General features: G+C 32.5%; 2 protein-coding genes and 1 long non-coding RNA gene across 4 annotated transcripts; all 3 read left to right on the top strand.

The window, feature by feature from the left end:
• Nucleotides 1-4723: 4723 nt before the first annotated feature.
• Nucleotides 4724-6068, top strand: LOC125576350. Its single transcript, XR_007314735.1, has 3 exons — nucleotides 4724-5116; nucleotides 5348-5449; nucleotides 5760-6068. It is a non-coding gene; the product is annotated as an uncharacterized LOC125576350 (long non-coding RNA).
• A 3573-nt stretch (nucleotides 6069-9641) lies between these two features.
• LOC111213950 (probable cinnamyl alcohol dehydrogenase 1) lies at nucleotides 9642-11535 on the top strand. The gene is made up of 6 exons (XM_022715794.2): nucleotides 9642-9896; nucleotides 9973-10086; nucleotides 10180-10410; nucleotides 10480-10765; nucleotides 10854-11004; nucleotides 11085-11535. The coding sequence occupies exons 1-6, from the start codon at nucleotides 9790-9792 to the stop codon at nucleotides 11279-11281; spliced, it is 1086 nt and encodes a 361-aa protein (XP_022571515.2). The 5' UTR covers nucleotides 9642-9789; the 3' UTR covers nucleotides 11282-11535.
• Nucleotides 11536-13771: 2236 nt separating this feature from the next.
• LOC106402857 (protein IQ-DOMAIN 8) lies at nucleotides 13772-16154 on the top strand. Of its 2 annotated transcripts, none has more exons than XM_013843668.3 (5): nucleotides 13772-14202; nucleotides 14279-14539; nucleotides 14897-15115; nucleotides 15195-15305; nucleotides 15393-16154. In XM_013843668.3, exons 1-5 carry the CDS (start codon nucleotides 14134-14136, stop codon nucleotides 15966-15968), a joined length of 1236 nt encoding a protein of 411 aa, XP_013699122.2. In that variant the 5' UTR covers nucleotides 13772-14133; the 3' UTR covers nucleotides 15969-16154. The 2 variants fall into 2 exon arrangements, with proteins under 2 accessions (XP_013699122.2, XP_013699121.2); XM_013843667.3 differs by having other exon boundaries at nucleotides 13782-14202; nucleotides 15192-15305.
• Nucleotides 16155-16159: the final 5 nt, after the last annotated feature.

The raw sequence follows: 16159 nt of genomic DNA, 5'->3' as shown, positions 1-16159 counted from the left end.
TATTTTTGTTTGAAAACAAGGATAGTAGTATTAAGAAAAAAAAGTAATGGGCTTATGTTTTTTTTAAAAATTGAAAGTTATCTAGGCCACTTTTAAAATATACCAAAATGGGTCAATCTAATTCCCTAAAAAAAAATTTTCTAAACTAACCATAAAACAAAATTTAAACTTTATATACATATTTCAAATCAAAATAATAATTCAAATTTGATTTATATCAAAAATTGATTCAAAAATATACATATATTCAAAAATGGATTTTTACTAAACTATTTTTCAATAACCATTATAAAAAAATATTGTCAATATATATAAGAAAAATATAATACAAAGCCCAATTTGAAATACCAACTCAAATTATGGTTTTCATATTTCATATTAAGTTTTAAAAATATAATATATGTAATTATTTATATGATGGTATGTATAAAATACTATTAATTATATGATTACTTATATGATGGTACATATAAAATATGATTAATTATATGATGATAAAATACGATATATAATAATGACTAGGGATGGGCTTTTGGATACCCATACGGGTTTAGTTCTGATCGGTTTGTATTTTGAGTTTTCGGGGTCAAAGATTTCAGCCTTATTAGAATGTTTCTAAATTTTTGTTTGAGTTCGATTTGGATCTTTGCGGGTTTGGTTTGGGTTTGGATAACTAATTTAAATTATTTTTAAAGTCTTAAATCATTATATATTTTAAATTTCTCAAAATGTATAAATAAAATAATATATTACGTATAAATTTGAATAACATATGTCATAATACTTAAGCTTAACATATCAATTGGCTTGATTTAAAATTTTGGATACGAAATCAATAATTATTTTAAGTATTTTTGGAGATTTGAGTATACTTTAACTATTTCAGATATTTACTTTTGACTATCTATATATATTTTCAAGTATTTAAACCAATTTAAAAGTATCATTTTTGATGTTTTATATACGTTAAATCTAAAAATAATTAATATATATAAGTATATAAATCTATTTTTAGATAAATTCGGATACCCAAATACTTCGGTTCGGATCAGATTCGGTTCTCTAAATAACAAAATTTTGAATAATTATAATATTTAATCAATTTATGTTTGGGTTTGGTACTATATCTTTGGATCGGTATCGGTTATGTTCCTCGGATTCATTTTTCCAAATCCTAATAATTACATGAAAAACAAATATCAACATATTTTTCAAAATATACATCCGCGCGCCTGCACGGATCAAAATCTAGTTGATTTGTTAAATTTAAACAACGTCAGTACTGATTTGATAAATCCGCGTATAAACATCCAGATAACCAATCAAGTTAAATACAGTACCCTTATAAAAATATATGTTTATAAGTTTGGAGATAGAATGTGAGATGGTTTGATTTGGTTGCACCCATCATAACAAAGTTATTTTAAGGGAAAATGTTTTAGCTAGCCACCAGGACTCTTCCAAGAATATGCATTATACCATGTTAATTTGAACATGAATAGTAACAAAATAATAATAATAACACAAATCATTAAGATGTCTAAATTTTAATTTAGCAATGACCAATATATTATGGGACAACAAAACAATACTAGACCTTGTATAAGAAAATACTAAATGGAGTAGTGAATATTCAGAACTTGTTGAGAAAAAAATAATATTTGATGGAAACCAAATACATCATGCATGATGAATTCGTAATAATGATATTGTTTTTATACTATCAATGAGGAAAAAGACGTGATGAACAAAAATATATGAATTGTATTTCATTTTACATTAAATGTAACAAGGTATGTATACGTTCTTCTAACCAACCAGATTATACCATCTTTCAAATCGCCACATAACTGTGTAATGACAAGTTTCATGTTTATAGATTTTTAATATTTGGCCTCTACGTGTATTTTTAGGTATAGACATTTTATTGTGTGGTGTTGTTTTTCACTAAAGAATATATATATTAAAATATGCAAGAAAACGTACGTGTGCGTAAATAGTAAGAAGACTGAACTAGACCAATCAAAGGTTAACTGAATAGTTCACATATTCACCATGCTAATTTGCATTCTTATTGTTTATCGCATATATATGTAAGTGCTTTTTCAATCCTTTTTCCATTGTTAATGTCATGCTTGGGGTTCTATTTAATTTTGTGTTCAGAAGAGCTTTCGAGTTTACTTTGGGTTTTTTTTTTAGTTTACTTTGGTTTTTAGGCAAAAACAAAAAAATGTTTACTTTGGTTCGAAGGATATGTTCCACATGGGATCGGTCCACGTCCATGATTCTTTAAACCTTTTCCGAGCTTTGTAACTTTCTTTATTCTCTGCACACGATAATGACCACTTTTTACTATTTTCACTCACTTTCATGGACCCTATTTTCCTTTTAGTTACTGTTAGGCCTCATTTTAGAAATATTTCCTTTCCAAAATCGAAATTTTTCAGAGTATATATTCGGTGAATATCTCAATTTAAAACGATAATCGTTAAAAATCAAATCATTTGCTGATTATTCGACTGAAACCAAAACTTGCTCTAAATTTGTGGAAAATAATAACACATGACTTGGACTAGCCGTTGTGATGTCGTGGTCGATCGACCTCAAAATTGATTAGTTCACCCAACAACAGCTCATCGTATCCGTTGGTTTGATTGACTTCTCAGCTCGAATCGTTTGTGGTCATTTTAAATCTGACGGTCAAAAATTGAAACGTGGTGGAGGGAAGGCATAGGACCCACAAAGAGGAGTCCCACAACGGAATTAACCGGTCCATTTATCACTGATCAACGTGGTGGTCTATTTAACGTGTAGCCCAACACGGCAACACGGCAGAGAAAGCTAATATACCTATCAATCCGCCAATCTGATTTCAAATTTTGTAATTTATAGTATACATTAAAGTGCTACATTTTTCAAAATCATATGGGTCTGTTGGGTTACGGTGCGACAAAAATATTAAGGGGAATAATATATACTAATGAACTAGAAAAAAAATATAGTAATACAATTTGTATGATTGATATTGTTTATATTTTAATACACCGGACGAACACACAGGTGTCGTATGCTATTACGTACAATATTCATGTCCCAATAGAAAACATAGGAGATCTAGCAATCATAGAGTTATTTGGTCCCGCCGTATTTATGAGACTAATCATGTTTAACACAATAAATATTCTGACACGTTCTTGAGTAGAAAAGGAAGCCATGTCAACCTGTAAACGATTTATGTAAGAGATTATCAGTTATTCAGTTTGCTCGTCTCCAATATTTAGATCCCGTCCTAAACGCATACTTAAACACACACACACACGAATGATTTATTTAAATTTTTACAGGAGACTCGTCATATAAAAAAGAAGTATCGAAACTGTACACTTCATCTTAAAAATACAAACTGATCATTTTTTTTTATTTATATAAATTTTTCCAAATTTGATTTTCGTTTGTTTGATAAGCTATATATTATTTAGAAAAAAGCATTAGGTTTTATTTTCTTTTCGACTCCAAATATATGAGGACCGACATTACAAATATTAATATATCAAGCAGACAGTTATGTATAATTTTTTTTGTTTCTAATGTAGATATCAATATATTCAAAAGCCATTTCTGTTAAGACTTCTTTTAAAATATCAAAATTTGGGAGACAAAATATCAAAAGAAGGAAGAAAAATACAGAAAATGTCATAGTTGTGACAATTGTAATTTTCTTGCTGGACCATCTCAGTTTCCAGATTGATGGGGGAAAGAGTTAGGCACATCGCATTCATAAAAGTAAAAGACAACACTCATAAAAACAAAAGCGTTGTTGCGTTTGGTGAGCTTATTTTTCCAATCCTTATTCCTTAAGTCTCTCTTTCCACACTTCCAGTTTCCATCTACTAATAACCTTTTATTTTTCTCTTATACAATAAACAAGTTGGTATCAAGAAACAATCTTAATGTCCTTAGACATTCTATGCGAGGCTATAGGGTGAATATCCTCCTTTCATATAACCTTCTGATTTTTTTTTTTTTTTTGAACACATATATAACCTTCTGATTCATAAACCAGACTTCACCTTAATGAACAAGGACTTAACGGAGTTCAAATCAATATCAAATATTACAACTGGTCTTCTGGCATTTCAGACACCCTTGTTGTTATCTTTTGCTGGTGTTCACAAGAAATCCACACAGGACTCAGGCTTGAGACTCAGAAACTATCACATTGAAGGTCAATCCGACATTGAGATATATAATGAAATTTGAGTTTGTTAAGTGGATCACTATCAGTTATGCATTTGCATACATACGAAAATACTGTGAAACTTCACGTCTTGGAAGAATGCTTTGGATTAACAGCACTAACGATGGCTTCACAATATCTTATTTGACTCGTTCAAAGAAACCAGAGCTTCTCACTGGCCAACTGAGTTATTCTGATCAAAGTCGTTACTTGTTCCATGAGTCTCTTTGTGATGGTTACTCCTCGACTTTCCACATGACCCGTTGCCTCTATTTCTCCTTTGACCCGTTCTAACACATTAGGCTTATTTTACAGTCTTCTCCTCTTTATAACAAAAAGTGATTAGTGTACAGTAGCAAGAATGTAAGATTACCATCACAGAGATTCACAATTTTTTTTTTTTTGTCTCTTATGAGTTAGACATCTATATATATAAAGAGATGTTTGTCTCTCTCCTGAGAGAGCCACGTGGAAAGTCAATTAAGGAGAGAGGGACACCTGTCTCGAACAAGTTTTATTCTTCTCTGTTTGATTTTATATGGGTCATCAGGATTAAATTAGTTGGGCTTGCCCTTTAGTTATTTTTGTTGCTAAAAACCGTAGTCCAGCCCGATTGTCACTATTATCTTCTTCACTAATGGCGTCCATAAGAATCTAGGGTTCATCGAATGCTTAGAGCTCTGATTAGTCAAACCGATAATGGACGCTCGATAGGGTTATTTGAGGCGAATCTAGGCGACGAATCATGGATCGAGATGAGTTGGTGTCGTTTCGTCTCTGTTTCTTCTCCCCGGAACCGTTACTGGATGCATTGAATCATCATTCTCAGTTAATGCATCTCCTCTCTCTTCTAGGCCGTGCATCTACATCTATAAAAAGGTTAGCCTACATTCCAAAATCATCATTCTCACAAATCTTAATAAAACTTGAAATTTCTTAAACATCGTTTGCTATCATCGTTTTCCCCAAGTAAGTCTCTTCGACTTTTTCTCTCTCTCATGTTCAAAACTATTTCCTATCTTTAGTCGCGACCATGATTCAGGGATTGAAATTCTCATTGCGTGTTTGTAAATTCCTAATTCGAGGGACTGAAAGAACGTCGTTTTGTAGAAACATAGAACGAAACGGGAAAAGAGTCGCGTCATGGGGGTAGAAGAAGGAGGAGGTGTTGCTGGGAAGATAACGATTGGAGGCTGCGTCATGGAAAAGAAGGTGAAATCCGACCCCGAGGTTCTGTTTCATTTTGTTACGTCTCGCTGTCCTAGGAAAACATTTATTCATTTGATTCCTCTAAGAAACACTAGAACGATTAACTCTTTAAATTTCATGTGCTAACCCAGCCTCCATAAGAATATATGTTGGTCTCCTCTGAAACGTAACTTTCAGAGAACTCGGAAAGTCATGTGCCCTTCTCATATGCTAATCACTCATCTCCTCTCTTATTTTGTCTCTTTCAAAGATTCAGACTTCAGTGAAATTAATAATCAATATTCTTTTTTGTATATGATGTTTTTGTGTATAGTGATTGCGGGAATGGAGAGATATGCGTTTAAAGGAGTTCCATCAAACTAAGTAACATATCTAACAAATGTAGTGAAGATGAGTAATTCATGAGCAGCAATACAGTAAACACTTGGGCTGGTTTCGTTTCTATGTTGCCTCTCTTCTCTGCTCTTTTGCTGATGCGTATAGTGATAGATTCTTCACTATCCTTGCTTCTTATAGATTTGTGTCAGTGTATGTTGCAAATTTTTAAGTTAACGTTGAAACTCTCTTATGTCAAATTATGTTTATCCAATGAGATTTGGCTATTTGGCCATCTTATGATCGATTATCGTTTTTACTTTTAGCAATATGATGCAAAATTAATAGTCAGTAACGAGATTGAATTTGAATCATTTTTAATTAAAAACGATGGTAAAGAATTTTTTTTAAGAAAGGGCTTAGGATGGTCAAGAATATTAAATTACATAAAATATATAATATATAATTAAACACTTTCAAATAATGAAAACAACTAATAAAGTGAAAACATGATCTAGACATATTTAAATAGCTTATCTCAGTTGTCCTTATCATTTTATTCTATGAGAAAAAACATCAGTTACATATTCTGATTTAGTGCAATATCGTTGTTTGACGTAACAACTACAATATAAATAAAAACCACAATACAAAATTTGTTACACTTTGGTGATATTTTTTTAACCAACAGAAAATGTTAAGATAAAAATACGATTAAGATAAATCTTCAAAATCGATAGATATATATATAAACGGTGCATTTATCAAAACAGACTTTGGACGAAGTGGAACAAAATTTTGAAAAGGCAAATTTTCATACAAATGTGAAAATAAGATAAATAATATTTAGATAATGAGTCCTATTAATTGCGTTATAAATGCAGAAATTTTGTAGTAAAAACTCAGTCTGTAATTTTTGGTGACGTAGTTGTAAGGTTTTTGATATAGAAAATATTACAATTTTTAAGCAATTGATTTAAGAAAATAAAAGCATAAAAATATATAGGGTTGTAAATTTAAGGGGTAGAGTCCATCAAAGATCTGATTGGTAATGACTTTCGCTTTATGCTTTTGGCTTTTTTTTGTGGTTGTGGATATTTTGGCATCAAAAGTTTTAGAAGTTATGACTTTTATAAATATATATTTATGATTCATTCCCAAAATGTATTATCTACTTCTTTCTATCTATTTTGTTATTTATACAAGTCTATAAAATGTGTGGAATAGTTTAAAAAATAAATAAGTTAAAACTTATCAACAAATATATTTTATTTATTTATTAAGAAAAATAATTTAATCATTCTTAAATGTTTTTAATTACCATATACAATAGTTTTTAGGCTTTAACAAATTAATGTTTAATAATAGTAGGTTATGACTTTTTCCTCATGTTAAAAACCTAACTAATTAATAATAATTAATTTACCAATCATTTTTTTTTTGTGGTAAAAAATGGACAAAAGACAAAACAAAATTAGTTACCCATGTTTTTAAAAAAAAATGAAGAAAAAGGCTTTAAAATCTTTAAAAAAAATTGTTGTAGAAAAAGGTGAACAAAAAATAACTTCTTCTAGAAATGGGCTTCTAGATTTCTAAGATTTCAAAGAATTGATTGGAATTTTTTTTTGGCTTTCATAGTTTTACATAACCACAAAGCCTCAATAGTCTCATTACTGATTGAACCCTAAATTACTTAGAGACTAAGGGCATCTCCAACCCTACTCCATTTTCAACTCCAAACATCATTATGGAGTAAAATCTTCTCCAACCCCACTCCATTTTGGAGTTGAAAATAGAGTAATGGCTAGGGTTACTCCATTTATGGAGTAATCTTACTCATTACTCCATTTAGGAGTTGGACTTTTTTTATTTATAAAATGGTCCTTTAAATCTTTAATATTTCTATTTTTTACTTAAATAATATTTAAAATGATACAATAACATGAAAATAGTATATTCCACAAAAGATTATTTAATAATTTTAAATAAATGCATAAAATAACAGAAAACATAAATAATTAAAATAAAAATAAAAATAACATAAAATAAGTAATTTAATAATCTGGAAAATCCGTTCCGGATCCGCTAAGGTCGGTGAAATATTGCCCAAACGGAGAAGTCTGAGAAAGAGCTTGTTGATCTTGTGATTCAGCATTTCGCTTTGATATTATTTGTATTTGTCAGACTTCTTTATATTGGTGAAAAACGAGGATTTCCTGGAATGCTTGGCAGTTTAGATTGCATGCACTGGAAGTGGAAGAATTGTCCTACCGGTTGGGCGGAACAATATGCGGGTCGTAGTGGATCACCAACTATAATTCTTGAAGCTGTCGCAGATTATGATCTTTGGATATGGTATGCATATTTCGGAATGCCAGGCACTAATAACGATATCAACGTGTTGGACTCTTCTTATCTTTTTTCCAATCTTGCTCAAGGTATTGCTCCTCCTGCTCATTATTTTATTCAAGACAAAGAATATTATATGGGTTACTATTTAGCGGATGGTATTTATCCAGATATCGAAATTGCAGAAGATGAAAATGTCCGATTTCAAAATTTTCTTGCTCAATTTAGGAATATCAAAAATAAAGAAGCTCATTTATCAAAAATAAAGAAGCTCATTTTTCATTACGAAATGCATTAGTTGATCATTTGTGGGAAAAATATTCTAATGCTCATTGTTGAACCTATATATATGTTGTCTTTTTTAATGATTTCTTGTACTTTTTAATAATAAATATTTAATTCAAATGATTTATATTTTAATTATTATCGTAAACATAAAATAATTGGGGTTAATTGGTAAATTCTTATAAGTATAAGATTTTATTTGCAATTATTAATAAAATAAAAATGAAATTATTTAAGAAATATTATTTTTGGAGTAGAAAATGGAGTAATACATTGGAGTAAAACCTTACTCCATTTTGTTGTTGCACCATTTTGGAGTAAAAAATGGGGTACTACATTGGAGATGCTCTAACTAAATACAACGTTATAAATAGTTTTAAATTTTTTATTTATTTGAAATATGTCTACAATTCAACTAATTAAAGACCATAACTACAATTTAGTCAATTTTTGTTCTTTCTGTTTTGCACCTTATATATAGTTTCTAATAACAAAAAAAAATTGGATACTAAAATTTTTGAATTGCATAAGACAAAAGCAACTAATAACATAAAATTAATTTATATTTATCTATAACTACTTATATTTTTATAATACATTCTAAATTTTATATATTTAAATAAACATACTAAAAGTGTAATCAAAATTATAATTTAAACAAAAAACCCGGGCGTAGCCCGGGCTGGCCCTAGTCTGTTAATACAATACACTAGTTTCTGTCAAGTTACAAAGCTATGTTACCAAATATTACAAAGAACTTGGGGATACAATGGGCTTTGTTAGGCCTGATGGGCTTTCTTTTTGTTTTAAAGAGCTTTTTGTTTTTATTTTTGAGCAACAAGTTGTTGTAAAGAGCCAGAGATTTGTTTGTAATCCTGGAATTGCATAAATTTTATTCATTCTTACCATGTTTTATAAAAATATAATTAAATTTTATTTAGTTTGTTTTGAAATTTTAATTAGTTATCCATTTTTCTATCAATATAAAATTAAATGTAATTATACATGTAGGCTAGCTAGTAGTTTTTTTATTTTATAACATTTTTGTTGTTTTATATTAAAACAATAATATAAAATTATGGTGATAGTAGTAATTGTTTTCATAATAAATTTTATTTATTTAATATTTTGTTTTACTCTGAAAACAAAAATCAAAATCTAAATCTCTATTCAAGTTTTTTAAAAAGATAAAATCCACTGCAAAACTAAAAACCAAAAATTAAAAGCCAAAAATCAAAAACCAAAAATTAAATAAACAATTATCACCTCAATTAAAAAAAATAAATCACGGGAATCACGACCATTAGAAACTTTATAAAATTTAATTAAAAACCATGATCATATTCTGCAAGCCAGCTAAGAAGAAGACAAAGACGACGATCCTTGATTAGGTAATGGAAGAATCGAAACCGCCGATGAGTTCTTCCGGAGGAGACGAGTGCTTGAGTTGGGCTGCACGAGATCCATCTGGTCTCCTCTCTCCTCACACCTTCACTCGCAGGTACGTCTCATTATCCATCCACCAATCCTCATCTCATGCAAATGATTTGATACACCATGTTCATATTCATGACCAGATCTGTAACAAGTGATGATGTTTCACTAAAAATCACACACTGTGGGGTCTGTTACGCTGACGTCATCTGGACAAAAAACAAACATGGAGACTCTAAGTACCCTTTGGTTCCTGGGTATGTTTTTTTTAACAAACCCATCTCTTAAAGCTTCCACCTTTGACCTTCTCTAATGTTTTTATTTTATTTAAATATTCCTCTGTTTTTAAGGCATGAGATTGCTGGAGTAGTGAACAAGGTTGGATCTAATGTCACACGGTTCAAAGTCGGAGACCACGTTGGTGTTGGCACGTTTGTTAACTCCTGCAGGGAGTGTGATTACTGTGACGAAGGACAAGAGGTTAGCTGTGTGAAAGGGCAAGTCTTCACTTTCAACGGCGTTGATTACGATGGCTCTGTTACTAAAGGAGGCTACTCTAGCCACATTGTTGTTCACGAGAGGTTGGTTTTATAGTCATATTCTTTAAAAAAAAGTTGTGATGTGAGTGGCTGATGAGTTTGATACAATAGGTACTGCTACAAGATACCTGTGGACTATCCTTTGGAATCAGCTGCGCCGTTGCTATGCGCTGGAGTCACTGTTTATGCTCCCATGGTGCGTCACAGTATGAACCAGCCTGGTAAGTCTCTTGGGGTGGTTGGGCTTGGTGGGCTTGGCCACATGGCGGTTAAGTTCGGCAAGGCTTTTGGACTTCATGTGACGGTTTTCAGCACTAGTGTTTCCAAGAAAGAGGAGGCTTTGAACCTGCTGGGAGCTAACAACTTCGTTATCTCCTCTGATCATGACCAGATGAAGGTACGTATAGAGAGAGAGAGAGAGAGAGGTTTTCCTAGGGATGGAACCAAAACCTAACTTGGTAGCTACGTGATGTTTAACTTGGCAGGCACTAGCGAAGTCTCTAGACTTTGTTATTGACACAGCGTCTGGTGATCACGCGTTTGATCCTTACATGTCACTCTTGAAGATCGCTGGAACTTATGTCCTGGTTGGTTTCCCAAGTGAGATTAAAATCCAACCTGCCACTCTCAACCTCGGTACGCATCCCTTTGTAATACACTTACACAAGATACATACCCTTAAGATGCTTAAACCATAAAGATCATTGGTACCACAGGTATGAGAGTGCTTGCGGGAAGTGTAAGTGGAGGTACCAAGGTGACTCAGGAGATGATAGATTTCTGTGCAGCTCATAAGATTTATCCCAACATTGAGGTGATTCCTATTCAGAAGGCAAACGAAGCTATTGAAAGGGTGGTGAAGAAGGACATCAAGTACCGGTTTGTGATTGATATCGAGAACTCTCTGAAATAGAAACCATATAAAGCATCATTGGTCTCGTTTAGAGGCTTTCTGAACGTTTGTAAACCTGATTTCCACAAAGCACAAGAGGCATAATGGCGACTGAAGTGATTTTCTGTAATAAAAGAACACTCACTGCTACACTTATTATTGTTCTTTGCGTTTGTTAATAAAGTAAATAAGTGGAGATTATTAAGAGAATGTATTGTTCATGTTAAGCTGATGTTATTGGTTCTTGTATTTGGAATGTGTTATTGGTTTTATGATTTTGAAATCTAATATTTAAATCAATTGTTATTGATTCTTGATTTTAAAACATTTTAAAATCAAGAATCGATAACAGATTTAAGAATCAATATTATTCACTAATAAGAATTTGTGTAAAGATTTGTATTTAGTGGATTTATAAGTGTTTAAAACTAAAATACAAAGAAATTATAATATTGAGATGAACATTGTCATAGTGGTTGGATTTGTCTATAGTGACTAGGTCTATGATCTAACCACACTACCAACTTTTGTATTCTTCATTTCTATAATCACCATGTCGTACTATGTGTTTTTTTTTTAATGTTAAACTGATGTTATATCATATGTTTCCACTAATTGTCTTTTTGTCCACTTCAAGATTGTTTTCTAATCGTCCATTTCGAAAATGCTATTTTTCTATAACAGTCAACAGATGTGACATAGTTTTAAAACAATCCTCCTATTATATAATGAGAATACAAGAACCAATACCACTAAGATGGATCCCAAACAAATAGCAGTTGAACTCTAACATCAAAATCACGGGAAATCGGCCAATTCCTACATCAACAAGGACCAACGGTCCCGATCAGTACATAAACATGTTATCTGTGCGAAAACATACATCAACTACTAGAAAGTTTAATTTTCATACGCAAACTTTCAAAATTTAGTTTTATCATACATTGACTTAATTTCCGTTAGTCAAACGTTGAGCTGTCGTTAACCAGTAACAGAAAATCGGCTAATTCCTACATCAACAGTGATCAATGGTCCAGATCAATACATAAACACTTCACCTGTACAAAAACATACATCAACTAATACAAAATTTAAATTCAATACATGAACTTTCGAAATCTGTTTTTAACATACACTAAAGCTTGACATGCGCGTCCGTGCGGATATTTGTTGTTAATTTTTTTATAAATTGTTTAGTGACATTCCTAAATATATAAATTTTTGTTAATTATTATGTGCCTATACATAAAAACCAAAGCCATCCGGATCTGAAAGACCCTATTCGAATCTCACCCAAAATTTTATAATACCCGAACAAAGCATAATTTCAAAACCTAAAAAAATTTGATATCCGAAAGAACCAATCCATACCCAACCGTATACTTGATATCCATATCTTAATGAAGTAGTTAAGAAGTATAAAAAAAATGTAAAAGATATAATAAAACACTTAAAAATAGGTAAGTTCTGTTTTATATTTTTATAAGACATGCTGTCAAATTATTTGAAAAAAATGCAATTAATAAAGTAGTTAAGTTGAGTGAAAATAAGGAAAGAAAAAATGTAATAAATCTGTTGAAAATAATGTTAGTTTTATTTTGTAATTAAATTTAATAAAATAGATTTACCTAATTTCCACTAGTCAAATAATACCGAAAATAAATGGTATGTCATGTATTGATTAAGTAAAGTTTTTTATTGTATTATGTGATAATTAAACCATAGTACGTAGTAATTGACAGAGAGAAATGAAAATGTTTAGCTTATCGAAGAAATTCTCTTTTCTCTTTGTTCAATTTTGTCTTCTTTCATTTTTTTGGTGTTAGTGTTTTCTGTTGTCGTAAAAGTTGAAGAAAAAATTAAAGAGAAAAACTAACTAATAAATTACACACAAAAAAAATCGTTTGACATACATGATTTATTTTTCTCATTTAATTACCGCGTAATACAGTTTAATTACCACATAATACATTAAAAACCTTACTTAATCAATACGTGACAGACAATTTATCTTCGATATTATTTGACTAGTTGAAGTTAGGTAAATATCAAGCTTTAACGTATGTTAAAACCAGATTTCAAAAGTTCATGTATTGAATTTGAATTTTGTATTAGTTGATGTATGTTTTTGCACAAGTAAAGTGTTTATGTATTGATATGTATCATTGGTCCCTGTTGTTGTAGGAATTAGCCGGTTTTCTATTACCGGTTAACGACAACTCAACGTTTGACTAACGGAAATTAGGTCAATGTATGATAAAACCAAATTTTGAAAGTTCATGTATGAAAATTAAATTTTGTACTAGTTGATGTATGTTTTCGCACAGGTAACATGTTTATGTACTGATCGGGACCGTTGATCCTTGTTGATGTAGGAATTAGCCGATTTCCCTCAAAATCACTAAATGCCTAAATGGACTATTTAATCGTTTACAAGAGTTAGGGACGAAAAACTACGAAATAAATAGTAAGTGGTCCTTTCACAATTACCCATATTTACAGGTACCTAAAGCATATTTGTTAGCATTATCAACCACGCGGGACATGAGATATAAATTATTTAATTTTCCAAAGTAAAAGAGTCATTTATTATCCTTTCATTTATTTATTACGAGACGAAAGCGAGATGTCAATGTTACCGTTATTTAAATTAAACAAATGCTTTTTTCTCTTCCTTCCCCCAAAATTTCAAATTTCAAATGCATTCTTCTCTCTTCTTTTAACATTACAGACCCTTTTTGTCTACATCATTCACAGGCCACCAAAACTTTCTCTCTTTCTTCTCTTTCACTTCCCAAGAACACTCCACAGTTATATTCTCGAATCTGATCTTCCTCCACAGTATCTGATTCCAAAAGTCTCCAACTTGACAAATGGGTGGCTCTGGAAACTGGATTAAGTCTCTGATATCTAACAAGAAACCCATCACTGATGATCATCAGGTAATCTCCAAAGCCTCTCTCTTTCTCTATCTCCATGATTCGATCTCTCTTATAAAGCATTGATCTTTTTTTTCAGTTAGGTGATAAGAACAGCAAGAAGAAGTGGAAACTGTGGAGGACTTCTTCAGAGAGTTTCATCTCTTCCTCAAAGGGTTTCAAGAGCCGTGCTGGTAGCTACGGAACTCCTTCTCTGGGCTCAGATCCACCGTCTTTCTCCGCAGATGATTCTTTTGCAGCGTCTGTTGCTGCTGTTATCAGAGCTCCACCTAGAGATTTCCTTCTTGTTAAACGTGAATGGGCTGCAACAAGGATCCAAGCTGCTTTTCGAGCTTTCCTGGTACATTGACTCTTACATGGACACTAGAGACTTGATAATTGCAATGAGTTGTGTCTTTATGGTTGTTCACTCTCATAAAGTTAGAAACTTTAAGTCAAACACACTCTTACATGGACATTAGTGACTTGATCATTGCAATGAGTTGTGTCTTTATGGTTGTTTACATTCATAAAGTTTGAAACTTTTAAGTCAAACGCACTCTTACATGGACATTAGAGACTTGATCATTGCAATGAGTTGTGTCTTAGTGGTTGTTTACTCTCATAAAGTTCGAAACTTTAAGTCAAAACATCAACAACTAATGAACTTAGTCAATTCAGTTTTGTCTGAAGCTTTTGTGGTCAATGTTTTTTATAGGCAAGGCAGGCGCTGAGAGCTTTGAAGGCGGTGGTGAGGATTCAGGCGATCTTCCGTGGTAGGCAAGTCAGGAAGCAAGCGGATGTGACATTAAGGTGTATGCAAGCTCTTGTTCGAGTCCAAGCTCGTGTACGAGCTCATTGCAACAGGACTCCTTCAGATGGACAGGAGTTGGAGAAGCCATCTGAAGAAAAGAATGATCCTGCTAAGCAAGCTGAGGTAATGATATTATCATACAAAGGCATGAGACATTGTAAGAGAAGACTAAAGTTTGTTAATGATGTTTTTTGTGTAGAAGGGATGGTGTGATAGCCCTGGAAGTGTGAATGAAGTGAGAACAAAGCTACAAATGAGGCAAGAAGGAGCTATCAAGAGGGAGAGAGCTATGGTTTATGCACTCACACACCAGGTAAAACGCCTTGAAAAGCATTATAATCAACTCTTGACTCTTTCAGGGACATTTGTGTTTACTGAGTTTTCTCAAAATCTTTGACAGCCAAGGACGTGTCCAAGCCCTAACGCTAAGGTGAACAAACAAGGGAGCGTTAAGAAGAGTAGCGGGTCATGCAAGAGCAGTCCAGGTTGGAACTGGCTCGACAGATGGGTCGCAGACAGGCCATGGGAAGGGCGGTTGATGGAAGGTGGTCCTGCGAACTCATCAGACAACAACGCAAGGAAAAGCGAGAGTAGCGTGTCTGAACATGACGCGGTTCAGGTCAGGAAGAACAGTCTCACAACAAGAGTACTGGCTAGACCTCCTCCAATGTCATCCTCAGCTACGAGTTCCGAGACTTCGTCTACGTCTCAGTCTCCGGTTCCCTTCTCAGGAAGCTTCCTTGAGGAAGGAGGGTATTACAGGAAGCCAAGCTACATGAGCTTGACGCAGTCTATCAAAGCTAAGCAGAGACGTTCAGGTTCTTCTTCATCGGCCTGTTCCAGAACACCGTTTGAGAAGAAACAGTCAATGTCTTTCAATGGAGACGTGGATGTAAAGCGTAGTGCTGGTTCGGATCTGTACCCACCGGCTCAAGTAACAGGGAGGCATATGTGGGCAAAGAGTCAGAGAGGCTAAGGAAGCATCGTTTCAACAGCTTGTTGGTCCCCCCACTAAACACATACACGGATTATAGATAAAGAAGCAATCTCTCTGTGTATCTTTTAGATATGATTAGTTTGAAGATTGCAATGTCACTGTTTGGACCATTTTATCTTTTGCTTTCTAATGATCCTGAAAGAATCTGTTCTTATCTCGTCAAAATGAAA

Source organism: Brassica napus, chromosome A7 (assembly GCF_020379485.1).
Source record: "Brassica napus cultivar Da-Ae chromosome A7, Da-Ae, whole genome shotgun sequence".
Classification (NCBI taxonomy): Eukaryota; Viridiplantae; Streptophyta; class Magnoliopsida; order Brassicales; family Brassicaceae; genus Brassica; species Brassica napus.
This window is presented reverse-complemented; position numbering and strand designations above follow the sequence as displayed.